The 17,645-nt window shown below is 51.1% G+C and overlaps 5 protein-coding genes across 5 annotated transcripts; 2 read left to right on the plus strand and 3 right to left on the minus strand.

Moving 5' to 3' along the window:
• Nucleotides 1-379: 379 nt before the first annotated feature.
• GGI43DRAFT_375575 (uncharacterized protein) lies at nucleotides 380-3,038 on the plus strand. The gene is made up of 2 exons (XM_083202606.1): nucleotides 380-1,037; nucleotides 1,123-3,038. The coding sequence occupies exons 1-2, from the start codon at nucleotides 557-559 to the stop codon at nucleotides 2,823-2,825; spliced, it is 2,184 nt and encodes a 727-aa protein (XP_083061036.1). The 5' UTR covers nucleotides 380-556; the 3' UTR covers nucleotides 2,826-3,038.
• A 787-nt stretch (nucleotides 3,039-3,825) lies between these two features.
• On the plus strand, nucleotides 3,826-6,707 carry GGI43DRAFT_404696 (alpha/beta-hydrolase). Its single transcript, XM_083205949.1, has 2 exons — nucleotides 3,826-5,068; nucleotides 5,132-6,707. The coding sequence occupies exons 1-2, from the start codon at nucleotides 4,406-4,408 to the stop codon at nucleotides 6,224-6,226; spliced, it is 1,758 nt and encodes a 585-aa protein (XP_083061037.1). The 5' UTR covers nucleotides 3,826-4,405; the 3' UTR covers nucleotides 6,227-6,707.
• Nucleotides 6,708-7,484: 777 nt separating this feature from the next.
• On the minus strand, nucleotides 7,485-9,383 carry GGI43DRAFT_375677 (uncharacterized protein). The gene is made up of 2 exons (XM_083202608.1): nucleotides 9,239-9,383; nucleotides 7,485-8,883 (listed from the first exon to the last, which is right to left on the minus strand). Exon 2 carries the CDS (start codon nucleotides 8,841-8,843, stop codon nucleotides 7,566-7,568), a length of 1,278 nt encoding a protein of 425 aa, XP_083061038.1. The 5' UTR covers nucleotides 8,844-8,883; nucleotides 9,239-9,383; the 3' UTR covers nucleotides 7,485-7,565.
• A 2,974-nt stretch (nucleotides 9,384-12,357) lies between these two features.
• On the minus strand, nucleotides 12,358-15,116 carry GGI43DRAFT_375673 (uncharacterized protein). Its single transcript, XM_083202607.1, has 3 exons — nucleotides 14,451-15,116; nucleotides 12,762-14,381; nucleotides 12,358-12,699 (listed from the first exon to the last, which is right to left on the minus strand). The coding sequence occupies exons 1-3, from the start codon at nucleotides 14,684-14,686 to the stop codon at nucleotides 12,456-12,458; spliced, it is 2,100 nt and encodes a 699-aa protein (XP_083061039.1). The 5' UTR covers nucleotides 14,687-15,116; the 3' UTR covers nucleotides 12,358-12,455.
• A 1,107-nt stretch (nucleotides 15,117-16,223) lies between these two features.
• Nucleotides 16,224-16,754, minus strand: GGI43DRAFT_404703 (uncharacterized protein). Its single transcript, XM_083205950.1, has one exon. It carries the CDS (start codon nucleotides 16,653-16,655, stop codon nucleotides 16,386-16,388), a length of 270 nt encoding a protein of 89 aa, XP_083061040.1. The 5' UTR covers nucleotides 16,656-16,754; the 3' UTR covers nucleotides 16,224-16,385.
• Between the last annotated feature and the right edge of the window lie 891 nt (nucleotides 16,755-17,645).

Genomic DNA, 17,645 nt, shown 5'->3' on the forward strand with positions numbered 1-17,645 from the left:
GCGTTGCCTCGGTCTCGGCTGCGATGCCGCTCGCCACTTCAGCACAGCTACCGGAAAAGCGAGCGATAAAAAAAGAAAACGGAAATGACGATGGGTCAGCAAGGTCGAAGCAAGAACAGTGGAACATGACCGGCAGTGATGGAAGGTGGAAGAGGCCGAACTCATTTAATTTCGGCTCCACCACAGGCCATATCTGTTTCATCCGCCATCAACACCCAGTTCATGCAGCTTCTTACGGCAGACCAGCCCAGCTCGTTTACCCCAGAAAATCATTTGCCTATGTTACTATGCCCAAATCAGCATCATCATCGCAATCTTGATTTCAGTTCATCACCACTAGTTGAAATAGAAGAATTCGCGAACATATTGAATTTGGCCCCGCTTGCGCACTCGACGGACTTCAGGGTTGTTTGCGAAATTACATACGTTTTTTGGGTACTGGGCGCGAATAGTGTAATTGATTTCTGTCGTATCTGATAGAAACCCCCTGCTTGCGAAGTTTCCAGTCCACTTGGCCCTCAACGGTTTTTTGTCTCGGAATCGCATTGGCGAAGCGATGGCCCAGTGCAGCACAGGAGCCTCACCGGCGACAGAGGCCGGCGACTTTGAGCGTTTGCGGAATGGAGGCATATGTGACGTTCGCTTTGGGGCCGACATTTTTGGGCGACCCGTCAGCTCTCGTGACGTTTACGAGTACGAGAAACTACCTCATCTTCCGACAAAGCAAATCACCTCGTCGAAGCGGAATTTAGCGGGGGGTAGTGTTGACCGGGATCCCTGCCCAGGTCAATGTCACGGCCAGGGTCGCCAGGCATCGGATGTTGCCTTTGCTAATGGGCTGAAGAAACATGTCGTGGCAACATCCCCCTCGACTCTTTGTCGAGCAACCAAACAAGCCTCACAGCCATTTCGACGTCGGCCAGCGGTTGATTCAGAGACATTTCGGCCTCTCGACTCATCGCGAGAAGCAACTGCGCTGAGAGTCAACAAGCACAATTATGAGAACACGGGGTCACCGTCCACTCGTGAATCTCCAGGTGTGTTGGCATACAGTCGCAATCGTTGGCGCTCTCCTTCTCCTTCTTTGCAACCAGTCATTAACATATGTTGCGGTTCTCCTAGAGCGCTTCGCAGAAGTATACGACCTACTGAAAGACACGGTTTCCGAGCGCTCCATCTGGCAGCAGGTTAAGAAGCACTCGGCCGGTCAATTTGAATGGTTGATGACCCATCTGCCTTCTCCAGATTCAACCATCCACGACAGCTCTTCTGAAGAGTACGTTACAGGGCACGGAACGCGCGAGGATACAGTCTACGCCTGCAGTCTAGTGCTGCAGAAAAAGCGAGGGCCTCATAGCGACAGCGAGTGCCCGCTCAATTCATACTATTTGTTGGCTACGCCGTTGCAGTACAGCGCCAATTGGACCGTGGAGATGCAGGAGCCTCGAATTTTGAGCGACGACGACGAATCTGTTACCTGGGTAGACGGGAGCCGCCCAGGAACGCCGCCAATGAAGGTTCCGGAGATTGTATATGCTGTTGAAAATGCAGTATCGCCGACGTTTACGGCAGTGAGTGACAGAAGCTTTGGCGAGAGCTCATCAAGAACCACATCATTCTCGCTGCCGCGAATTGAAGATTCGCTGGAGGAGCTGGACCGGCTGGAGGATGAACTAGAGGCACTGAATGACTTTACACGCTCTCCACGGCTGCACTCACAACAGCTGCACTCTCAACAGCTCGCGCTGCTAGAAAAACAGCAACAGCAGCAGTTAGCAAAAGCTGTGCCCCAGCCAACTGTAGAGAGGGCAGCCAACGCCTCAAAAAGATCGACCGTGGCATGTGTGCCGGCCACAGTTCGCGTTAAGTCTACAGAGAAAGTCAGTGCACTACCGCGTCGGTCCATGTCTCTTGCGGTACGCGAGAAGAGCGTAGATGAGCCAACCAAAGCATCTCTGAGCCGTCGGTCGGGTCTTGGCGTGTTCATGTCCAAAGCCGGTAGCACCCTGGCGACGGTCGCCAAGTCATCAATTGGATCATCAAAAACGCCTACAATTCCCAAGTTCGAGTTACCAGGTAAGGCTGTAGCTCGACGCTTGAAGGAAGTTCGTGACGCCCGCGAAGCGCAGCAAGCCGCGGCTCACAGGGCATTGGAAGCTCCTCCACCCAAGCCGAGAACCAGCAAGACTTTGCCTAGGCCTACTTTTGAGCTGCCTGGAGATACCATCACCCGGCGGAAGAAGGAGGAAAACGAAGCAAAGCTGAAGGCCCAGCAGGAAGAGGAGCGTAAGAGACGGGAATTCAAGGCACGGCCCGCAAAGGCAGGCTCTACACCCAGCACGCTTCCCCGGGATACGGTGGCAAGTCGGGCTCGCCAAGCCAAAATTCAGGAAGAGACTGCAGAGAGACTGGCTGCCTCGTTGCATAAGGTCAAGCGGCTATCGCTGGGTCTTGTGCGTGATGAGCCTACGACACCCACGCTAATCAAGACGGAGAAGAAGCGCGGCGGGCGTAGCTCCATGATGGCAGCCGCTGAAGAGATCAATAGAAGTGTTCTGGCATCATTGGGCAGCTCAACTAAGAATAAGAATCTCTTGTCCATAGGGGGCATGATGTCGCGGCTGAAATCGCGAAGCAAGGAGATCCAGGCACAAGATACTGCAAGCATCACAGAGAGGAAGAGTTGCGAGATTGGCGAAAGGCCGGTGACAGCTAAAGCAGCCCGAGATGAGGCTGCCGAGCGCTCTAGAAAGGCGAGCCGAGAGTGGGCAGAGAGAAAGCACCGTAAGGAGGCGTCACCTTTGAAGCAGGAGGGGGAGCCGTAATTAAGCGAAGAAGCAATGGCATTACCACTAGAGCTTGAGAGGCGCCGCCCATGGTCTATTTTGGCCATATTAGCTTCCGTCATTAGATGGATTTTTTTTTTTATTCTTCTTTGTTGTCTTACCACAAATGCTATTGTCTGAGCAGCACTGGTACACAACAGTTATCCTACATAAGAGAGGGAAGAGGCTATACAGGCGGCGAAGTTTATTGAGTATTGGGACGGATCGGATTGTACAAATAGGACATATTTGGCAAGGGAAGGAATTGGAGTTTTGGGCATCTGGATTTGGCGTTGTGCATTCGCCAACGCTTTGGGATATAAAGACTGTTACGTCTTTTTGGGAGCGATCCCATAATTGCAGCCGCTGAGGCGCAATAATACTTACCAAACTAGAGTAATTGTAACATACATTAGCACATTCTACTACTGTTGTACTACACACAGTAGCAGACTATTAGTAGCAGTTAGATGGAGGACACGGCATAGAGAGATGCAGGGCTGACAATTTGGCGGCCGATAATTGGGCAGCAGTGTTGGAGCACGGTGGATGAGACTAAAGGGATCTGCTTGGCCGGGCTTGAATGCACTGTTGAAACAATAGACTAGAATTAGTGCATACATGGCTATATCACTACGACCAGACTAGACGTTTTTTTGCGATTGAAAGTACAAGGCTGTCGTGTGCCATAGTAAAACACAGATTCTGGTAATACTATATATTAGTAGTATAAATCAAAAACCACGATTACAAATACTATAAGTATTGAGAGGTAATGATGGAGTAATAATCAGCTACAATACAGGCAGGTAGGCAACTTGAGCAGGAATTCGGTCCGAGAGGGTAAGATGGATGAATACAAGGGGAGCGCCTGAAGCGGGAAAAGCGATCCAGACGGCGTTTATTGGCTCGGGCGGTTTCTGGTATTCACTTTTATTGATAAGTCTGAAGCTAGGGACGCGGGCATCGTTACATTTATTCACTCGCCTCTCCAAAAATTTTTCAGGTTTAGTCTTTCTTTTACCCTCTTTTGCCAATTTGCCAATTTGCCAATTTGCCTCTTTATTCTCCTCTATTTTTCTATACCATATCCTCACTCTCATAACATCAAACATCTAGGCCATCTTTCAGAGATTTTACACTACCAACGGAGCAAGCTGTTGTGCATCAGCCTAATAGACCCTAGTAGCGTCTTAGGTGCAGTAGTTGGGGAGCTTAAACGTGAATCCTGTCAGCTGTCAGAAGCTTGGAAGCTGGTTTTAGCTTGGCAGGGAAGACTCATCTCATCGTCGTCTACTACTTGCGATTTTTATCCCGTCAATTTTTCTCATTTTCTCTCTCCCTTTCGTACAAAAATATTTCTGCCATATTCTATATCAAATTAATTTTATAACAACTCAAGTCTTTTATCAATAACATATAGCCAAACGAAGAACCCAACAGATAGACGTACGTCATAAGCCAAACTGACTCGCGTGCGGCTTTGTTGAAGGCGTCACCAACTTTCAACCTTTAGCTTTCAACCTCATCTTGTTCGATATTCGCCTGCCAGACAAGAGGCTCAAAAGGCGTCGCCGGCCATGTCTTCCTCGCCGACCGTCGTGGTCAACGGCTGCACCATCGTGGGCGCCTTCCAGCCCGCCTCGGCTAAGTACCCAAAGGCGCTGGACATCTTCCACGGCATCCCCTTCGCCAGCGCCCAGCGCTTCGCCCCCGCCGTTGCGACGCCTCTGGGGGATCAGGCCTCGGGCATCGTAATTGATGCCTCACGGCCGGCGCCCTCGCAGCCCTTCCCGATGGCGCCGCACGCAACGGCCGAGGATCCGCTGAATCTCAACATCTTCCGGCCATCGTTTTCATCGTCGGCGTCGGCGTTTGTGGTGTCCGATGGTATTAGTAATGAGGAAGATGCTATTGCTGCTGCAGCTGAGGCGAGGCGAGACCTGCCGGTGGTGGTTTACGTGCACGGCGGGGCCTTTAACTTTGGCTTCCCCGCGGAGAGGGATCTGGCGTCGTTTGTGGCCTGGGGGAGGAATCAGGTGCTGGTTGTGAGCATTTCGTATCGCCTGGGTGCGCTGGGGTTCTTGTCTGGTTCGCCGGAGATGGCAACAAAGGGCCTGAATCTGAATCTGGGGCTAAAGGACCAGCGGGTGGCGGTTGAGTGGGTGAGGCAGTGGATTGGCGAGTTTGGGGGAGATAATGACGATATTACCCTCTGGGGATCGAGTGCTGGAGCGCATTCAGTGAGTTATAAAGATGGCGATGATGGCTGTATATGCATTGACTGATATTGATTGCTTCTTCAGGTCGGCCATCACATGCTTAACCCTTCACCTCTTCCCTTCCGCAAGGCCATCCTCGAGTCTGGTTCTCCAACAGCGCGCTCTGTTCTCTCACATTCACACCCTCGCAATGTTGGGCAGCTAAATGAACTTGGCATGTACGCCAACAACAAGCCTCTCGACTCTCTCCCCATCGACTCTCTCATCCAGTCTTCCTTTACGGTGTATGCCATGCACCACACAGCCGTGACTTGGCCCTTCCAGCCCGTCATTGATGGCCCTGGAGGCATCATCCCCGACTTGCCTCTTAATCTGTGGCGAGATCTCATCAACTCAGGTCGCGCAAAGGATTTATCCGTCATCACAGGCTTCTGCTCTCATGAGGGCACTACTTTTGCACCCCAGCATGCTTCTACCAGCGCCGAATTCCGCTCCTTCTTCCAGAAACTCATTCCTTCCTTTTCAGCAGACGATCTCGATGCTCTTGAGATGCTCTATCCAGATCCCCTCATCCATCCGGATTCCCCGTATCGCCAGCCTCCCGGTATAGGTGGTCCTCAGAAACGGCCTTATGGGGCTCAGTTCCGACGCATTCATGAGGCATACGGCCATTATGCATACATCTGTCCCGTACTACACACCGCACATACACTATCCAGAGCCGGAGCCCGCGTCTATCTATATGAATACGCCGCTCTATCTTCTCCCTTCAAGGCAGCCTCTCACGGCGACCAGCCTCCCGCCGTAACGCATGATCTTAACACCCTAGAGTTCACTCCAGGCCTCGTAGCCACTGCTAAAGAAATGAGCCAGCGCTGGATTTCCTTTTCCTCATCTCCCTCTGGCACCTTGGACCAGAGCGACGAAGATGAACGGTGGCCCGAATTTCAATCACCCTTTGGAGACGATGGCTCTCTTCCAGGAGCTGGGCCTGGCGAGCTTCTCGTCTTTGGAGATGGCAACGACGAGGCCGCGGGAGGACGGAACCAAGGCACGCCTGTAAAGACGAGGACGCTGACGGAGAGGGAGCTGGAGCAATGTCGCTTCTGGTGGGACCGCATGGAGCTGAGTCAGGGGATGGGAGAGCGAGGCGCAGCGACGGCTTGGCTGAAAGCGTGACAGCATTGAGAGTGAAAAAAAGCAAAGCATGAATGGGAAATGTGTTATTTTTGGAGTTTAAAAAAAGGGGGGAATATTAAAATAAAAATATGTACAATAAGTTTTTCACGAGTTGAGGATTTAGCAGCTCGTAGCTTGTAAACTGCTTTGGATCTTGTAGATGATGTAAACTACTAACACATAAGAGAAGATCTCTACTTGTAGATGGGCTAGTATTGAGGAAATCTGATGCCTTGATGTGTAAATAAAGACATAGAAAACAAGGCTGAGACAAAATATGCAGATTTCTGCGTATTAAATGACCAAATCTCGCTCTGAGAGAGTCGAGAAGCAAGGGAGAGAGAGGGGAAGTGTGGTGCGGCTGTGCTGCCGAATGCCCCCTTTGCTTCTATCCATGTCTATGAAGAGGCGAAAAAATTCATAAGGAATACATAGGATAAAGAAATATATAGTCTAAAGAAGTATATAGTCTAATGAAAGTACAGTAGCCATAATCAACTACCTAGTAGCTTTACAATATTTTTTTACTACAAGCAGCCATGCACTGTATATAAAAAAATAGAAACATTTCAATTTAGCGAGCATTAACGAGCGTAGTAGAACCTCTATTTTTTGAATAAATAGCATAGTTTAAATAGATAAATACGTAAAAGGGGGAGAGTGTTATTTTAGACCATTAATGACAATGGCAGGACTGAGACTGAAAAACAACAGCAGCCGTAGCAGCAATAGTAAAATCGGGTTCGCTACGCCTTGCAGATGCATATCGTATTTGTATGTACAAAGTGCGTCTTCTCTTTTTGTTTGTTTGATTTGTTTGTCATGGCCAATACATGCGCGTTAAAAGTACCAAGCATGAACAGTTATGTTTTCAACTCCATCGTCACTCAGCCATGATAGCTGTCACTTTTTCCTCCAGTCTTCTCGCAAAAACAAGCAAACATAATAAGCGGACCCTGCTTTTTCTTCCTCCCTCCTCCTTCTCCTCCTTCTTGTTCTTGTGAAGATTATATCAACTCTTTTGCGCATAAAATTAAACGAAATTCAAACTCAAATGCCAATACACGGCATAGGGGGAAATATGCAGCTGCGCCGTGTTGTGCTGTGCGGTGCAATAAATAAAGCGAGAGTGTGAATGAAGCGAGCGTAAATAAAAAAGAAGAAAAGCCAGATTTCATGGTATGCAAAGCATTATTAAACAAGGTGATCGCAAAAAAAGAACATCCTAAAACGCCTCTCGTGGTCCTTTAGCATCTTCCAAACCCCAGGATATCCTTAAAGCACGACGGGCGTTAAAAAATAAAAAGAAAAATCATCCGGGTCTCACAGACTGCGCCAGCTAAAAGTTCTGGGAAATACCAGCGCTCTGTTGCGGGAAGTGGCCGGGATTTTCAACGCGCGCGCTGCGTCGTGCAGGATTATCGCGGATGACGGGTGGAGCGGGCATGTTGTCGCCAGGATTGCCATAACCAGTCTCGTACGGGCTCTGGCCATATTGATCGTAGTAGCCGCCGCCGCCGCCATAAGCCATGCCTACACCACCATCGGAGCCGTCTGATCGGCCAGTTGCGCTGTATGAAGAAGACGCATTGGAGGCTCCTCGTCTTACGTCACCTCGGTTGTTTGCGGCTGCGGGACCCATGGCACCAAGAATCTCTCCCTCAGGGTTGTCAACCAAGGCGGCCTCAGACATGTTACCACGAGGAGGCGAAACATCAGAGTATGCGTTGTTGGTGGCGCCAGATATTGTTGTAGAAGCCTTTCGGCCCGTTGAGCCACCAGCAAGAGTAGTCGATCCCCAGCCACGGTATCCTACAGATTCCTCTTCTCTCATCTCATATGAATCTCCACCAGTCATACCGACGACTGGAATTGTAGGATCGGCATTGGGGTTATAAGCATAGTCCTCAACTTCCTTTCGGCGCTCTGCCTCTGCTTGACGGCGCGCGCGAGTCTTTTTCCAGAAGAAAAGACCAATAACTGCCAAAATGGCAATAGCAACAATGGGTACAACCACACCAATGGCTACCTTGGCCTTTGAATCAAGACCACTGCTGCTGTCCTTACCAGCAACGCCATTCGGGGTTGCCGTTGAGCTGGAAGAGGAAGTTACGCCACTTGGACGAGAGCCTGAAGGGGTCGTGGTGTGTGTCACGACGACATTAACGGTAGAACCATTGGTGCCCGAGACAGAAACGGTGACATCAGATGATGACGGTGGTGTCGTTGTTTGCGCGGAGGAGCTAGAGGAAGAGCTCGGCGGTGGTGTTGTTGAAGAAGGGCTAGAGGTTGTGCTCTCCGGCGATGTGGTGGAAGAAGTAGATTCCGGCGTCGAGGATGGTGACGATGAGCTCGATGGGGTTGAAGACGGCGGTGTCGTAGTCGGAGGCGGCGTGGACGATGGAGGTGGCGTGGAAGTCGAGCTGTCTGGCGGAGGAGTAGACGATGGAGTCGAACTCGGGGTCTCTGACGGAGTAGATGATGGCGTCGATGACGGCGGAGGTGCAGTCGACGATTGTTCTGGAGGCGCAGTCGATTTCTCCGGTGGAGGCGAAGAACTGGCTGCGTTTTCCGCTGGTGGTGAGGACGAATCCTGCGGCGGATCGGTTGTGGCCATGGTGACTGCGCTGGCGAGGTTGGCTAGAGGCGTGAATTGGCTGTGTTTATGCGTCATGTCAGCGTGAGGCCGAAAAGGCGCTTGGGCAGACCAAGAAAGTAGATTGAGCGAGAAGAAGTGCAGCGAAGAAAGCAAGTAGCATTCATCGTCATCTTGAGCATCTGAAGTCGACAATGGGTAGTAGCCCAGGCCTACATAGATAAGCTAACAAGACGAAGCCATCCAAGCGGCTTCAAGGCTGAACGCATGCGCAGCGCACAAAGTGGGCGACAGTTCAATCACACGCCCAGACGATCCAAAGACGTCGGGGAAAGCACAACAGAGAAGATCGTCGCAGCAACGAATCGGCGTGATAAGGGAGGCCAAAGGCAAGACAATGAAAGCCGCAAACGTACCTGTCTGACTAGTCCAACGTTCCAAAGAAGAATCCAAAAAAGGGATTTTGGCGCGCGCGGAGCGAATCAATCAATTCGAACGATGAAACAGATGAAAAAGATGCCGCCGTCACAGAGCAATGGGGAAAAAAGAGAAGAGAAAAAAAGATGTCCCCAAAGATGGGTCTCTCGCTATCTTTCTCCGTTTCGTAAAACACAAAAGGGCGTCCAGCCGCAGTGCCGGGATGCAGCGACTTTCTGACGGGCCGGCCAGAAAAGCTAGCCTCGGGGGCCTAGGCTCGTACAAGATTCGCACCGGTTGCAGCGAATGGAGCCGCAAGCAGATGCGCGATGGTGGGCCGCAGAGTGGAGGGGCGTGTCTTGCAAGTGAGAAACGCACGTCGTGTGAGAGAGAAGAGCGGAAAGGGAAAAAAGAGGAGATGGAGGACGGACTGAAAGCTGCTGGAAGGCGCTTAGGAAAGCGAGAGACAGAGAGAGAGAGAGGGAAAAGACGAGAAAAGACACGAAGCGCCAGGCAGGACAGGGAACCGCTGCCAGCCAGGGGGGGACAGCAAAAAAGGATTTGATGACAAGAGCAGAGCGAGGCCAAGCCCCAATCAATTGCTGCAGGATAAACGCGTATAATCCTGCTCTTCTCGCTCGCTCTCACTTGTCCGATGAGGGAAAAAAAACACAATTACGAAGTAGTGCTAGTACAAAGAAAAACTCGGCTTTTTGGGGGTGGGTGAGAAATAGCGAAGGCCAAGAGAAGCTACAGGCGACGATACGAAAGGAAACGCCGAGCTGGTAAAGTTCTGACGCACCCGCAGCAGATGCACCAGACAAGAGAGCGAAAAAAACGGATGATAGGGTTCTTCTGGCTAGCGCCCCTCGTACCGGATGCGCGTTCCTGCAGTCTCGACCAATTTTTTCTCTTATGCTTTTTTTTTCTTCTCTTTTTTCCTATTTGCCCTGTATTTTTGTATATTTCCCCTCTTCCTCTATACTGCACTTGCGGCTGTTGTTAACATTTCCATGGCTTTTTTTTTTTCTATTTTTATTTTCTGCCCTCTGCGTTCGCTTTGAGCCGGCAATTTGGGTTGTTCTAAGGTTTTTGCCTCCCCGAAAGCTTATTCATGCAAAGCTTGCCTCCCCCCCTAAAAGAAAAAAACACAGCGCAAAAAAACAAAAAGCCAAGCCGGCGTGCATGCACTGTAAAATACACATAGAAATTTGTTTAGTACAGGCCCGTGGCTGGCGCTGGCTAGTAGATCATGCCAGAGCCACCACCCACTCCTAGGCCGCCCCAGAGAAATGCCCGGACCCAAGCCGGAGAAACTTAGCACTAACCTTGGAGTTGTAGCGCTGGAGGATGGGCGGATGGGGCTGTTTAGCTCACTTTAGCACCGGGCGGCCAAGGCGGCTCATCTTTTTTTGTGCGCTGTTGGTGCTGGTGGCTACAGTAAGGAATCAATTGATGACTTGGTAGGCGAGATTACGGAGCTGGGCAGTCACGCCAGCAGCCGGCTAACCGCTAAAGCACAGCGGCCAGTCCATCCGGTTCTGGGTCGGTGTCAGCCGCGGCCGGTACCTGTGAGAGCGAAGGAGGCCGCCGCTCCGTTTAGCACTGCGAGTTTGCACATGGCATGCCCGTTCAGGCAAAGTCACCTGTTTTTATTTCCCTGGTGTCTCTTCCCCTTATCGCCTTGCTGAAAAAGGATGTGTGTTTTCTCTGTTCTTCTCTTTTCGCCTCCTTGGAGCATTGCTTCGTATCAGCGAATCACCTGCAGATCTTGGGTAGCATTGTGTGCTTGCAAGTGTTGCGCAACGCTCACACACAACGTCGCAGGTCATTTCACTCAGGCAGAAAAGACCAGACCCCTGTGAAAACTCCCCGATTATTTACGGAGCAACAGAGCTCAGATGATGCGTATCATACGTATTCATTACGCACGGGCTTGGCTCTGCTGCTGCTGTCTCACAACAATCAATCGCCAGGTGAGAAACATGAAAGGAAATGCATGTGCTCATTTCATACCAGGCTATTGCCAGCAAGATAAGCAATAGCCTCATCTCTCTCATGCAGCATCATCGCAATTCACCATCAGCTGTCACTATTAGCGCCAAATTACCCTACTTCTGCACATGGCAAACACAATCCGGCAAGGGAACAAGAAGCGACGGAAATGAAATTTGCACTGCCCGTCTCACCACCCGTCACTGCCACAACATACGGATCCGTGGGGGGTGTGGATTACTAAATTGTAGCCTAGACACTGTTATTATTAGCGCCCCTTGCAAGTGACATTTCAATGTACCTTGGTGCTGCACATGCTAGATTCCCCCTCTCTGTGCTAAGCTCCTCAGCTGGGGCGAGACATCAATGATATCAGTAATATCAGTGCTGGTATTAGTCGTAGTGGTATTATGACTGATTCAGCTCCCCTATTCTATAATAAGCGAAAGAGAAAAGAGGCGCCACGATCCCTTACTCCTCCTGCTGCTATTTATTACCTCTTACTAAGGCATATCCATAGCAGATATTAGCGCCGCCGTCAAGCCGGTTGCTCCACAATAACGGCCATCAGAACATCCGACAGCATGAACTCCTTTTGACAGGAACCAGTACGGAGTAAACAGCACGTGATGTTGATTGAACTTCACCCCATCAAACTGCACAATAAGCTGCAAAAAAGACACAAAGAAGAGAAAGATGCAAATTGAATAAATTTCTTGTATTTGAAAATATAACTAATCATATATCATGATAATCTTGTCTAAAGAAGGTCGGAAAAGAAGGATATATAAAAACGGGTGAGTGCATCTGATTGACCTATATTGCCTATGTACAGTTTTGTTCCTTCAGATGCCCAGAGAAGAGGAGGCACGAAGTGTCGTCACCTGAGATATAATATTTCATGTGTTTCGGGAGGGTGTTTAGGTTCCAGTGTCCATCTATATGCAAACATCGCAGCAACAAAAAAAAATTCGAAAAAAGGCCCAATATATAATAAAACTTTCGAAACGAGAGCTCCGTCGTGAAATCCCTAATTACTCCTTTGTTGGAAGTGAACAAAAATAAAAACAAACCTCCCTGAGGAGAAGCCGCTTCGAATGCCGCTGTCTGGTGGCAAGATCATGCAAATGCCGTAAGCAAGAAATGACGACGCTGATACTAAAGAAATGCTAATCTTCATCGAGATTCAGCTTATAACCTTTCATTTTCGGCTCCCTTTATTTAAGGTCGCAGGGTCCATGAAGGCTTCAGCTGGTCGTCCATGGCAGCTGTCGTGAAAACTGTGTCACCTGGAAGGCGACTGATGCGGCCTGCTCCGCTTCGGATGGCATTGAGCTGCGACTGGGAGATGCCGCTCTTGTTACTTCTGATGCTGCCTGCGTCGCTGGCAACTTCAGGGTCTCTGAACTTCTTAGGAGGGGCAAAATCCAGGCCAGTGAAGGTGCTAGATTTGCGGAGCAAGTGACTATAAGAGAGATGAGTTAGCAAATATGCCCATTTTATATCAATGCGATCAATAGTACTTACGGGCTGGGTAGAGGTGTTAGGTCTTCGAAAGCAGTGACCAGCGGTGAAGCTGCAGTTGGTGGCTGCAGGAAGGCTTTTCTCTCGCCAAAGGGGCTCTGGCTTCGGCCGGCAACATTATCCCTGATGCTGGACGGGGGAGCAAAATCAGCGGCGTTGAAGATGGCGAAAGAATCGTCAGCGAGCTTGGATGGTGTTGGCAGCGTGGTCAGAGGGGCCGGAGGAGGCAAGTTCTTCTTTGGCTGGTTTTGGCTAGCCCATCTGCCAGATGCGGAAGAATCCGGTCGAGGACCGAAGGCTGATCCGGCGCGAGGGCGTCCACCAGGGCCGGGAGAGAAGGTTCCGCCATTTCCATTAGCACCACGGAAGCGCGGGCCGGGGCCACGTGAGCCGCCCCGAGGAGCACCGGGTTGACGGCCACTGGGAGGTGGTGTCATGGCACGACGGGTAACAGGCTGAGCATAGGGCATAACAAAGGCGTTGGTGTCGGCGTCATAGTAAGCAGCTGCCTCTAGGTAACCTTGATCATAGTCTTCATAGTAATCGGGACCGCCCTGTCTCGGCTTGGGCTGCTGCTGCTGCTGTTGCAGGTGCTGGGGTGGTTGAGTGGGCATAGGAGGGGGCGCTTCATTAGAATCATCAAAATACTCCTTGTAGAAAGATCGAATACGGTTGGCGCGGACTTCAGGGTCATCAGACTCCATGGCTTCGCTAGGAGGCAGAGGCCTGAATCCCACAGAGAGTCGCTTGTTGGCATTGTTTTGTGGAACACCGAGGCCACCGTTCTGGTGAGGAGCAGGAAGTCTCGAGAGAGGTCGGCCACGGGGTTCTTCTTCCTCATGTGCGGGGGTGTCCTGGTGAGGGGGGAATCCTGGAGAGAGAATCTGGGGGACGTCAGCGGGGCTGACGTGCGAGGCACGACCATTATCGGTGTAAGCAGATGAACGAGCCGAGCTAGGTTCCATGATGGGGGGGCTTCGAGAGCCTTCGAGCTTTGCGGCAGCGGGAGGAGCCGGGATATCGGGCACTTCGAATTCGTCGGCGTTAAAGACGTCGACAGGGGCAACGGTTTCGATTTCCGGGACAATTGGCTGGACGGGAACCATGACATCGTGGACCTCGGCGGCACTGGGAGGAGGCTGGTGCGTAGGCTTGGGAGCGGTAGGAGTAGCAAAGGGATCCTCTTTCTCGTCCGAATGGGCTCGCGGGGTTGCCGGGGGCATGGCCAGGGCGCTGGACTTGGGAGGGCGTCTTCCAGAAGGGCTGTCGGTCGTCTTGAAAGATCGGATAGAGCCAACATCACTATTTGCGTATTGGCCAATGTGTCTATAGGGGTCATCTTCGTTTTGGAGGGTTCGAGCATACGAGTGAATAGATTCGCGAGATCCAGTGTTGCCCGGAGGAAGAAGATACGGTGACGAGAGGTTCATGTCCATGGAAAGTCCACCCTTGTGCATGCCTTTTTCGACTCCTCCAAACATACTCTTTCGCTTCTTGCCAGAAGCATTTCCCAAACCAAAATCCAGGTCCTTGGTAGGATCGTTGAGCTCTTCGAGCCTGTCTCGGCGCATATTCCTGCGGTGGAGGAAAAACAAAACGATGACGGCCACAACAACCGGGATACTGCTCCAATTAGCATAACCATTCGGGACCGACAACTTCTTCGGTTTTAAACAAAAGTAAATCACTTACATAATTCCTAGGACGATGGCGAGCGTCGAGTCCGATGGTCCAACTGGCTTCTCGCAAGTATTGGAGGCATCCGTCGAAGTACAGCTCGAGCTCGAGCTCGATCTACGCAGCAGAGAGCCAATGGACTCAAGGCTTCGGCGTAGGTTCACTCGAGATCCCATCCCAGAAACTTGTGCGTCACGCGCAACCAACCCAGCCGTGGCTGGGTTAATCCCTCGAGCTCGTATAAAGCTCATCGTTTCAATTCCCCCTAATCGAATAAATAATAAAAATTACTTGCTGGGAAGTATATGTCGAAAGAAAACAAAAAGATATTATATATGACGTTTGCTGATTATAGTCGACGTGATATACCGATCGCCATTAATATGTGGGTTTTTGTTTTTTATGTTGTTTTGTTTTACACCGATTGGTAGCTTCTCTATTCCAAAGGATACCTCGTGAACGAGAGAGAGAGTTGGTCAAATTTCTTTGTCGATCGACGTTCGTCCAGGAAGAACCAAGGAAGCAGAAAAAGCGGGTAAAAAAAGAATGCAATGCCAACCGGACGGGCAGAGACAATGAATGACTGATGCTGCTGGTTCGCAGAAGCAGCTCGCAAAAAGGAATGACTGAGAGCTTGACAAGCAATACCAAAAAAGAGTGACAGGCCCGCTTGCAGGCGGTTCGCACGATAAATCGCAATGGTCGACAGAAAGGAAAGTCTGGCGATGGGGAGAGGAGAAAAGAAGAGGAAGAGCGCGAGAGACGGATAAGCCCAAGGAGAGGAGGTAGAGGGAGACGAAGCGGGTTAGGACGGCGATGGGCCCTGCACAATAGGCCTGGTGGGACGGCGCAAAGTACAAGTACCAGCGCGGGTACCACTACAAAAGCACCGCCGGTGGGCAGCAGATTAGGTGTTCTGCAGACGGCTGCAGCTGCCCGTAGCGGCAGTCGTCCAGCGTACTAGTACCTGTCCGGGGCCGTGGTGAGGAGCAGAGTGATTGCAGGGAGCCCAGCAGGTTTGGGCGTGCGGGCAATTCCCTTCCCCTTGCCGTAGCGAATGAGACAGCGCAGGGCAGGCCCGGCGGCGGCCCAGGGGTTGCGAGCGCAGGTACATGTACCGGTACCGAAGGGGATTGGAGATTGGAGCTTGTCCTGCTGTGGTCAGTGAGCTCCGGCGCCGAGGAGCTGCCCAGGGTCGTAGGGAGTTTAATTTGGGCGGTGCTAGCGCCGGGCCGCCGCGCCCAAGAGGCACAACAACGATGTATCGCCCGCCTATGAGCGGCCAGGGATCGCCTCCATCGCTAACCCCGTGCCACAGCGGCCAGTTTGCACCGCGTGGCGGCTGCTCCAGAGCGCCAGATGCGAGCGCCAGTTGAGGCGGCGTCCTCTAGCTGGTGATTCAGCAGGTCGAAAGAGGAAAACAAAGGTCTGGCGAGCTGGGTCTAGCAGGGGCCTGACGCAGGTACAGAGGCCCACGCGAGCACCCCTCACAGTATGAAACATTCTCTACAGCAGCAGGCGTGCACTGTTTCAGGGCCAGTCTAAAGCATAGATCCCTGTATCTGGCACTGTGTTTTGCAACTTTCCAGTAGTGCTGCCCCTGACGCTAGCCCAGGAACGCCTTAGCCGTCCCGCCTGCGCGCGTATAGGAGTCCTCCAACTGCAAATTGAACTTATGCGCTTTACTCAGCAGCTGTGATTTCGCTACTTTAACAGCGTCGGCGTTGCCACAACTCCTTTATCATTGCCAACAGCAGCGTTTCTTCCTTTCGAAGAAGACCAGAAAATTTAAGCTAGCCTTGTACATGACACTCCACACATGCGCCGTTGGGGGGAAACTGCCAGCGCAGAGCTCGATGGAGTTTCGGGCTACTCCGTAATACTTGGCTTCCGCTTAGTTGAAGAGACTTGGCGGGCACCGGCGTGTCAAATAGAGCTGCAAGTACTGTGCTACGACGGCATCGTCGCCTGAACCATTAGAGGCCCCAGCTTACATATTATTCGCCATCCAACATCAGCATGGCCAAGGTAACTATCATACATGGTAATATATTCCCGCAAGCATCTGATACAACGCAATATATTGTAATATGCGGTGTACATGCTGTTAGTACATGTGTGCCTGGGTTTGGAATTGAATGCACACAACGCTTGAAGCAACACTGAAGCCACAAGCAACGCTTCGGCCACAATTTCTTCGGAAATTTCAAATCGCCACATGTCTGTGCTTTGTCAGTGCGGGCATTGTCTGTGCTGTCTTGGCCATGAAAGAATAGAATCAGGCGAAAAGACACGCACAAACTTGGGTCTGAATTGCTGGTCCTAGAAGAAATGGCGCATTCGAGAAGCGAGTTCCTTGATAGCGAGCTAGGTGCCTCTTTGAGCACAAGCGTCTTACAAGTAGGTCCCCGTCCAATAGGAGTAGTCATAGTACGGCTTCATTAAACGCATATCCACCGCAATGCACACAGTCTCGTGCAACTGCGGGGCTGCAGAAGAGCTCCATCGCCGTCCTTCTTGTCTCCATCCTCGCCTCAAAGGCCTCCACCGCAGATACTTGCACCGCAACCCCTTGGTCGAATGCAATCTTATCGCTCTATGGGATGCAACCAACGGGTCTTAATATAGATACAGCGCATGTCTTCTGTACAAACTATCGAAATTGCCGATACGCTCATAATACTACGGTACAGTCCCTCTACAGTGCTGTGAAGATCCGGGCCGCTGCCGGCTGATTTAAAAATCCAGCTGCCGCTTTTCCGATATGAATGAATTTTTCCCCCCTGGCTACCGTGGTCCGGAGCACTGCCCTGCCGGTGAGACGCTCAGGATGATAGTTGCGGAGTCCAATTAATGGCACTAGCAGGAAAAAAAAAGCACGGAGTTCCAGCGCCGAGTTCCAGCAGAAACAAAGAAGGTAGTGTACTGCGATACAAGTACAGTACTGGTAATAATCAATACCAGGCACCACGTTCGGATGCTAGGCCGGCAACTAAGACAATGAATGGCCCTAGTCTCGCCGTGTGTTCCATCTCCATGTCTCTCTCCCTTGCCTCATTAATGCCACAGGTCGGTGAATCGCCAGAATAATTCAGACGAAACAGGAGAAACGGGTCTTGACATGCACATGTTTGCGGAAAAGAAAAAGAAAAAAAAGCTTGTGCCGCACGCCGGTTTTTTTAAGACCCTTGGCAAGACATGGGGGAGACT

The sequence above is a fragment of the Trichoderma evansii genome (assembly GCF_050947405.1).
Source record: "Trichoderma evansii strain SZMC 28006 chromosome Unknown GGI43scaffold_9, whole genome shotgun sequence".
Lineage (NCBI taxonomy): Eukaryota > Fungi > Ascomycota > Sordariomycetes > Hypocreales > Hypocreaceae > Trichoderma > Trichoderma evansii.

What these genes read in the sequence shown, in the direction of transcription:
- GGI43DRAFT_375575 (XM_083202606.1), top strand. Translation starts at nt 557, where the DNA reads ATGGCCCAGTGCAGCACAGGAGCCTCACCGGCGACAGAGGCCGGCGAC. An exon ending in GTCCACTCGTGAATCTCCAG is followed by an intron (nt 1,038 to 1,122) that starts GTGTGTTGGCAT and finishes CGGTTCTCCTAG; the next exon opens with AGCGCTTCGCAGAAGTATAC.
- GGI43DRAFT_404696 (XM_083205949.1), top strand. Translation starts at nt 4,406, where the DNA reads ATGTCTTCCTCGCCGACCGTCGTGGTCAACGGCTGCACCATCGTGGGC. An exon ending in CGAGTGCTGGAGCGCATTCA is followed by an intron (nt 5,069 to 5,131) that starts GTGAGTTATAAA and finishes TTGCTTCTTCAG; the next exon opens with GTCGGCCATCACATGCTTAA.
- GGI43DRAFT_375677 (XM_083202608.1), bottom strand. Translation starts at nt 8,843, where the DNA reads ATGGCCACAACCGATCCGCCGCAGGATTCGTCCTCACCACCAGCGGAA.
- GGI43DRAFT_375673 (XM_083202607.1), bottom strand. Translation starts at nt 14,686, where the DNA reads ATGAGCTTTATACGAGCTCGAGGGATTAACCCAGCCACGGCTGGGTTG. An exon ending in GCCATCGTCCTAGGAATTAT is followed by an intron (nt 14,382 to 14,450) that starts GTAAGTGATTTA and finishes TAATTGGAGCAG; the next exon opens with TATCCCGGTTGTTGTGGCCG. An exon ending in CTAACACCTCTACCCAGCCC is followed by an intron (nt 12,700 to 12,761) that starts GTAAGTACTATT and finishes TCTCTCTTATAG; the next exon opens with TCACTTGCTCCGCAAATCTA.
- GGI43DRAFT_404703 (XM_083205950.1), bottom strand. Translation starts at nt 16,655, where the DNA reads ATGTGGCGATTTGAAATTTCCGAAGAAATTGTGGCCGAAGCGTTGCTT.